The sequence below is a fragment of the Nicotiana sylvestris genome, chromosome 6 (assembly GCF_000393655.2).
Source record: "Nicotiana sylvestris chromosome 6, ASM39365v2, whole genome shotgun sequence".
Lineage (NCBI taxonomy): Eukaryota > Viridiplantae > Streptophyta > Magnoliopsida > Solanales > Solanaceae > Nicotiana > Nicotiana sylvestris.
The window spans coordinates 34,819,136-34,827,654 of record NC_091062.1 but is presented as its reverse complement, the minus strand read 5'-3'; the positions used below and the strand labels follow the sequence as shown (position 1 = coordinate 34,827,654).

General features: G+C 42.5%; 2 protein-coding genes across 2 annotated transcripts; both read left to right on the top strand.

Annotated features, from left to right (window-relative positions):
• Nucleotides 1–941: 941 nt before the first annotated feature.
• Nucleotides 942–2,066, top strand: LOC138870472 (uncharacterized). The gene is made up of 2 exons (XM_070148277.1): nt 942–1,637; nt 1,809–2,066. The coding sequence occupies exons 1-2, from the start codon at nt 942–944 to the stop codon at nt 2,064–2,066; spliced, it is 954 nt and encodes a 317-aa protein (XP_070004378.1).
• A 3,394-nt stretch (nt 2,067–5,460) lies between these two features.
• LOC138870471 (uncharacterized) lies at nt 5,461–6,443 on the top strand. Its single transcript, XM_070148276.1, has 3 exons — nt 5,461–5,740; nt 5,892–6,010; nt 6,102–6,443. Exons 1-3 carry the CDS (start codon nt 5,461–5,463, stop codon nt 6,441–6,443), a joined length of 741 nt encoding a protein of 246 aa, XP_070004377.1.
• The last annotated feature ends 2,076 nt before the right edge of the window (nt 6,444–8,519 follow it).

Sequence of the window (8,519 nt, the reverse complement as noted above, 5' to 3'; positions counted from 1 at the left end):
AGATTAGATTTACTTGCTTTAAATGTAGTAAGGCCAAGTGCCATTAGTAACATTGTCTTATCTAGTGTTATTTTGGGGCGTTTGTTTTTACATTAATAAAATGAGGCAATTATTGGCACTGAATTTCACCAAATCTATTTGTCGCTAGGCCTACCCCGGACATAACGAGGCTCCCAAATTAGGACGCGAATTTACAATCCTGAAATATATGTTTAAATACTGCAAACATTTCAGAACCCTTGCCGACTTGTTTACTTTTTGTTTTCTTTATTTTCTTTATTCCCATCCCTTAAGGTTGGTTCGCACATACTGACATCATCAGCGTATCACACCAGATCTAGAGGCCATCCACCTCCTCCTCCTCCAAGTAATACAAAGATAAAAAGGAAAACTAAAATGGATGACTTAAGTGGTATTCGAAAGGAAAATGCGGAAAATGCAGAAACTTCAGACGGATAGAGTACTCCGGCGCCAAATGATTTAGTTTTGAGGTTGGAACAAAAGATACTGGAGCTACAAGGAGAACTTGAGCAGGTCCGCAAATTAGCAAACCTATCCCTTACCCTGAATGTCCCCAACATCAACCAACAAAACACCAAAAACCCAGCACCTCCCCAAAATATACTGAACCAACATCCACAAAACCCTCTTGCACCACATTAATATACAACACCACCTCAAAATCTCAATCCCTTACTGATACCAACTCCACCACAACACCATCATCAACCTATCTAGTACCCATAAACCAGTACCTATCATACTCCCCAGAACACACCACAACCCATTCCAGATCCTCAAAAGTCAACCAATGACCACCACTACACCCAAGTCCCTAGCACTCACCAAAAGAACCCTATATATGTGGTACCGTACCTCACTCTACCCAACCAACCTCCTATACACCAGAATCCATTGAAAAGGACTTGCTCATCAAGAACATGGCTGAGGAACTCAAGAAATTGACAAGTCGAGTTCAGGGTGTCGAAGGAGGTAAAAGGATAAAAGGATTGAACTACAAAGACTTGTGCATACAACCGAACGTAGAACTGCCAGAGGGTTACAAACCTCCCAAGTTCAAGATGTTTGATGGTACAGGTGATCCCAGGGTTCATCTAAGGACCTATTGTGACAAACTTGTCGGGGTCAGAAAGGATAAAAAGATCCAAATGAAGCTTTCCATGAGGAGTGTTATAGGAGATACTTTGTCTTGGTACATCAGCCAGGACCCTAAAAAATGGTCTAACTGGGTGAGTATGGCATCCGACTTCATGGACCGATTCAGGTTCAACACAAAAAATGCGCTAAATGTCTTCTACATCCAAAATCTCAAGAAGAAGCCTACCAAGACTTTCTGCGAGTATGCTACTCGTTGGAGGTCGGAAGCGGCCAAGGTCAGGCCAACATTGGACAAGGAACAGATGAACAAGTTCTGCGTCAGAGCACAGGATCTGCAATACTATGAAAGGTTGATGGTTATTGAAAACTATAAATTCTCTAATATCATCAAACTTGGGGAACGGATCGAAGAGGGCATCAAAAGTGGAATGGTAACAAACTTCAAGGCATTACAGGCCACAAACAAGTCATTACAATCAAGCAGCATATCAAAGAAGAAAGACACGGGGAGAGTGATGGTGTCTCAAGGCCCAAAATCTCCACTCACATATCAAACATCTCCACCCACATACCAAGCACCTCTACCCACATACCAAATACCTCCACCTACATATCAACCCTCACCTCCCAGATATTCCCAACCAGCCACTGTCTATCATACCTATAATTCCCAACCATCTCATTTCCAGTCACCTTCAACTCGCCAAAATTATCCAAGATCACGACCCAATTTTGACCGCAAACCACCAAGACAATACATTGCTATTGCTGAACCCATCGACCAACTATATGAAAAGTTGAATGCCGCTGGTTACGTCACTCCTATTCCCATTGTGGCAGTGGAGAATCCCTCTCAATGGGTCAACCCAAACAAAACTTGTGCATATCACTCTAGTATGAAGGGGCACACCATTAACGAGTGCGGAACATTGAAAGATAAGATATAGACACTAATTGAAAACAAGGTCATACATGCAAAAGAAGTCGCACCCAATGTCCGCAACAATCCTCTCCTGGATAATAGAGGCGGTGGAATACATGTGATAGAGATGGATGAGGAATGGGATCCTGAGGGGTCAATCAGGATTATTCGAGAAGGCGATGACTTTAAGCCTACAGTCACACTTACTCCTGTTGTAATGCAGACTCAGTCGCTAGTTGAGGTTGAAGTAGTCGCATCGGTCCCATTTGAAGTAGAAGTAGCTCCACCTGCGGCCACCCCTATTCCATTTGAAGTGGAAGTGACCATATCTTTTATAGTGACAGTATCAACTACACCTCATTTCAATTCAAAAGCATTACCTTGGGATTACGTTGCTGAAGCTAGGTGAAAAGGAAAGGCAAAGATGGAGGAATCCGATGCTGCACAAGGAATGACTAGGACCGGAAGAATTTATACACCTGAACACTTGGGATAGCCAAGTATGGATGCCACTACCAAGCAACCTACCATTGAAATAGGGCCAGAGGACCTTTGGAGGAAAGTATAAGCAAGGTAATACTCCGTCATCGATCATTTGAACAAAACCCCAGATCAGATATCCATACTATCACTATTGCAAAATTCAGAGGCGCACAAGAACGCTTTGATGAAGGTGTTGAGTGAAGCTTATGTACCCAACAATATCACCTGCGGAGAGATGGCCAACATGGTAGGGCAGGTGCTGGAAAGCTATAAGATAATCTTCTACGAGGATGAATTACCGCATGAAGGGTTGAATCATAACCGAGCATTACATATCACTGTACAATTTGAAGACAAATTCATCGCCAGGATCTTGATTGATAGACGTTCAAGCCTCAATATTTTTCCGTTGGATACTCTGAAAAGATTGGGCAAAGGCTTCCATGAGATATGGGTAGGAAGCATGAACATAAAAGCTTTCGATGGGTCTCAAAGGGCCACGATTGGGGAGATTAATCTTTGTCTGTAGATGGGGCCAACTTGGTTCAACGTTGAATTCCAAGTGCTTGACATATCAGCTTCATACAATCTTCTGTTGGGTCGACCATGGATACATGCCGCTGGGGCTGTGGATTCCACACTACACCAAGCCATGAAATTCGAATGGAACCATTAGGAGGTGATCATTCACGGCGACGGAAGTAACCCCATCTACACCTGTCAAACCATCCCGGTCATCGGGAACAGAGGAAGGCTAGGAGGGGAAACCTATCATCACATCGAACGTGTCAATGTCATTGAGAAATACAAATGGTGGAGTAGTAAAATAGAAAGCATACTGGCATGGTCTGGGTATGAACCCGGCAAAGAGCTTGGGAAGAATCTCTAGGGTATTACCAAACCGATACAACCGAAATGTCATGGTACTAGCTTCGGGCTCAGATACCAGTATACATGGAAAGAGTATGATGATTGATCGCCTCCATGACGCGAACCCTATTACCCTCTCGAGCAACCAGTACCACATTTGGGTCAAACTTTCCACCAAGCTGATATAATATGGGGAACTGCAGAAGAAAAAGCATTAGCTGGGTTGAGGAATCTGTTCCTGGAGGATGAAGACATGGATTGCAGTGCAATAATTAAGGAGGAGGAGGAAGAAGTCCTCATTATTCAGACTGTGGAGAGGGAAGCCGTTCTCAGGAACTGTACTGCCACACCATCCCACGCCCGCCAAGTCCCTAGGTAGCTTGGCAGATTTTTTTTCTATAGCCATTCTAGGCATCTAAGATTTTTAGTAATTTTGTTTTAAAGACTTACTTGTTTCAAAATAAATGCTCAATTCATCGAGCCGTACTTGTTTGGATGTTTCAGTTTTAATCAAATGCGTTGCTCTTTATTATTCATTATTATCTTCCATACTTTTTCTTTCTACAACGTTATTATTACTTTTCCTAATGAACTGGTGACTGTGACATGCAATGAGGCAACACAATATGAGGATAATGACTCGGATGAAGAAGATGAAATACTTGAGGAAGTTGTCAGGGAGGTTGAGAACTTTGAGAATAAACCTAAGTCCAACCTGGATGAAAATGTAGTAAATTTGGGGGACACCGAGATCGTTAAGGAGACTCGCATCAGCATTCACTTATCACCGATAGAGAAAGAGGAATACACTCGTTTCTTAAAGGAATATGAGGATATTTCCGCATGGTCATATGATAACATGACCGGTTTGAGCACGTCCATAGTGGGTCACAAGCTACCTATTAATCCCATGTGACCGCCGGTGAAGCAAAAACGTAGGAAATTCAAACCAGATATGAGCCTGAAAATAAAGGAGGAAGTTACTAAGCAGATCAAAGCCAAAGTCCTCAGACTGGTTGAGTACCCAACCTGGTTGGCCAACATTGTACCAGTTCTGAAGAAAGATGGGAAAGTCAGAGTATGTGTTGACTATCGAGACTTTAATAAAGCAAGTCCCAATGACGTCTTTCCACAACCAAATATACACATCCTGATCGATAACTGCACCAAGCATGAACTCCAATCCTTTGTAGATTGCTTCGTAGGTTATCACTAGATCTAGATGGATGAAGAAGACACAGAAAAAACAACTTTTATTACACCGTGGGGGCGGTATAATGTTACAAAATGATGCCATTTGTTCTAAAGAATGCTGGGGCTACTTACATGAGAGCCATGATAACCATCTTCCATGATATGATACAAAAAGAAATAGAGGTGTATGTGGACGATGTCATTATCAAATCCAGGAGGGCCGTGAACCACATAGAAGACTTGAGAAAGTTCTTTGACAGGTTAAGAAAGTACAATTTGAAACGGAACCCCGCAAAGTGTGCATTTGGGGTTCCCGCAGGAAAGTTACTGGGATTCATTGTCAGCCGTCAAGGGATCGAGCTGGACCCGTCTAAGGTTAAGGTTATTCAAAAGTTACCGCCGTCTAGGAGCAAAAAGGACGTGATGAGTTTCCTAGGACGTCTCAACTATATCAGTCGCTTCATAGCATAATCCACAGTCATATGTGAACCCATCTTCAAGATGCTGAGGAAAGATACTGAAACAAGCTGGACCAAGGAGTGTCAGAAAGTTTCAACAAAATCAAGGAGTACTTATCCACGCCACAGGTCTTGGTCCCACCAGAGCCAAGTCGACCTTTGGTACTCTATCTATCTGTGTTAGATGGAGTCTTCAGACGTGTTCTGGGACAACATGACGAGATAGGGAGAAATGAGCAATCCATATACTACCAAAGTAAGAAATTCACACCTTATGAAGTACAATACTCTCTGCTGGAACGCACTTGCTGTGCTTTGATCTGGACGACCCAGAAATTGAGGCATTACTTCTGTGCCTATACCACATACCTCATATCCATGATAGACCCTATGAAGTACATATTTTAGAAACCCATGCCAATTGGGAAGTTAGACAAATGGCAGATACTGTTAAGTGAGTTCGATATCATCTATATAACTCAAAAGGCGGTCAAAGGACAAGCATTAGAAAACCATCTTGCTGAAAATCCGGTGGGAGGAGAACACAAACCCTTAAAAACATATTTTCATGATGAAGAAGTATCATTCATGGGAGAAGACATTACTGAAGTATATGACGGTTGGAGAATGTTCTTTGATGGAGCCGCAAATTTCAAAGGAGTGGGCGTTGGAGCAGTTTTGGTATCAGAAACAGGTCAACATTACCCGGTATCTTCTAAACTCAGATTTCCTTGCACGAACAACATAGTAGAGTATGAAGCCTGCATACTAGGGCTTAACATGGCAATCGACATGAATATTCAGGAGCTGGTGGTAATAGTGATTCAGATTTGCTTGTGCACCAGGTCCAATGAGAGTGGGCCACCAAGAATTCCAAGATATTGCTATATCTGCACCATGTACAGGAATTGAGAAAAAGGTTCACGAAGATAGAGTTTCGGCATGTTTCCAGAATTCAGAACGAGTTTGCAGATGCACTGGCCACTTTGTCATCAATGATACAACATCCAGACAAGAATTTCATTGATCCCATCCTAGTGAGAATCCATAATTAGCCAGCATATTGTGCCCATGTTGAAGAAGAAACAGATGGGAAACCTTGGTTTCATGATATCAAAGAATATTTAGCGAAGGGAGAATATCCGGAGCATGCGAACCATGCTCAGAAATGCACACTTCAGAGATCTTTCAATCACTTCTTCCACAGCGGAGGGAACTTATACAGAAGAACTCCTGATTTGGGATTGCTAAGATGTGTCGACACAAAAGAGGCTTCTAGGCTACTGGAGGAGATACATGCTGGGACCTGCGACCTACATATGAATGGCTTCATCTTGGCCAAGAAGATACTTAGGGCCGGTTACTTCTGGATGAATATGGAGACAAATTGCATCTAGTATGTCCGAAAATGCTACCAATGTCAAGTGCATGCCGATAAGTGCTGCCAAATGAGCTCAATGCAACAAGATCACCTTGGCTATTCGTTGCTTGGGGAATGGATGTCGTCGGTCCAATCGAGCCCACTACTTCAAACAGGCACAAGTTTATTCTAGTAGCCATTGACTACTTCACAAAATGGGTAGAGGCTGCATCCTATAAGGTAGTAACTAAGAAAGTCGTGGGAGATTTTGTCTGCGACCAGATTATTTGCCGGTTTGGAGTTCCAAAATCAATCATCACTGATAATGCCGCCAATCTCAGCAGTAATCTGATGAAAGCCATGTGCGAAACTTTCAAAATCAAGCACAACAATTCCACAACCTATAGACCTCAAATGAATGGAGCCGTAGAAGCTGCCAACAAAAACATCAAGAATATACTAATGAAGATGGTAGAAAACCACAAACAATGGCATGACAAACTACCCTTTGCTTTATTGGGATACCGCACTATAGTTTGCACATCAACTGGGGTGACTCCCTACATGCTGGTTTATAGTACCGAAGCTGTCATCCAAGCCGAGGTAGAGATTCCTTTTTTAAGGATCATACAGAAAGCCGAGCTTAGTGATGCAGAATAGATAAGGAGCTGCTATGAGCAATTGGCCTTATAGATGGAAAAAGAATGAACGTAGTATGTCACTGTCAGTTTTATCAGAACAGAATGTCTAGAGCTTTCAACAAAAGGGTCAAACAAAGACAGTTTGCACTAGGGCAGCTGGTGCTGAAGAAGATCTTTCCCACATCAAGACGAAGCCAAAGGGAAATTCTCTCCCAACTGGAAAGGTCTTACATGGTTCACATGGTGCTAACATGAGGAGCACTCATACTTGCAGAAATAGACAGAGAAGTTTGGCCGAAACCAATCAATTCAGACGCAGTCAAGAGATACTATGTTTAGACTGTTTACATTCCTTCATCTGATGTAATTGAACTACGCTTGACTTGATTCCCATTTAAGAGGGGATATGTAGGTAGACTTGTTGGTTCGGTCATATCATAATAAAATTTCCATCCCCCCCCTAAGATCAAAAACTAGGGCAGAATTTTGAGGAGGACTGTCAAAATTCCGGAGTAAGTCCAGCCGACGCTAGTATATGCCAGATATTCAGAAATTAGTTAAGAAACTGGGGCAGAATTTTGAGAAGGATTCTCAAAATTCCGAAGAAGGTTCAACAAGTTTCGTTACTTGCGAGTGACCGAAGGATCATCTACCAAACTGGGGAAGAATTTTGAGAAGGACCCTCAAAATTCTAACACGAGAAAGCTGGAATGTCTCTAAAATGTGTTACAATCACTAGTTCATCTAAAATTACTTGATATTTCACTATGTTTCTAAAATAACTCTATTTTTATCAATAATTGCATATATTTGAAAGCTCTATTTTCGTAGCAGTCAGGTGTTACCCAGGGAAACTCAAACAAGGCCTCCAGAACAGAGCAGAGCAAGACCAACAGATGAAGGCATGAGCCAACCTCCCCTTATGAAATTTACAATTTTCTTAGAGCGCAGGCACATCTGAGGTAGCAATAGAATTTGCAAATATATATACACGAAGCAAAATCACTATCAAACGGGCCACCAGACACTGAACGTATCCCCAACTAAGATACATTCTACCTTTATTTGCTATTCGTTCTTTGCATGGGACTAAGCCCTTGCATGAGGCTAAGCTCTGCCTCCATATTTGCATAAGGCTAAGCACTGCCTTCCATTTGCATGTGACTAAGCCCTGTCCCAAACCTTGCATAAGTCTAAGCCCTGCCTCCATATTTGCATAAGGCTAAACACTGCCTTCCATTTGCATGGGACTAAGCCCTGTCCCAAACCTTGCATGAGGCTAAGACCTGCCTCCATATTTGCATAAGGCTAAGCACTGCCTTCCATTTGCATGGGACTAAGCCCTGTCCCAAACCTTGCATGAGGCTAAGCCCTGCCTCTATATTTTCATAAGGCTAAGCACTGCCTTCCATTTGCATGGGACTAAGCCCTATCCCAAATCTCGCATGAGGCTAAGCCTTGCCTCCATATTT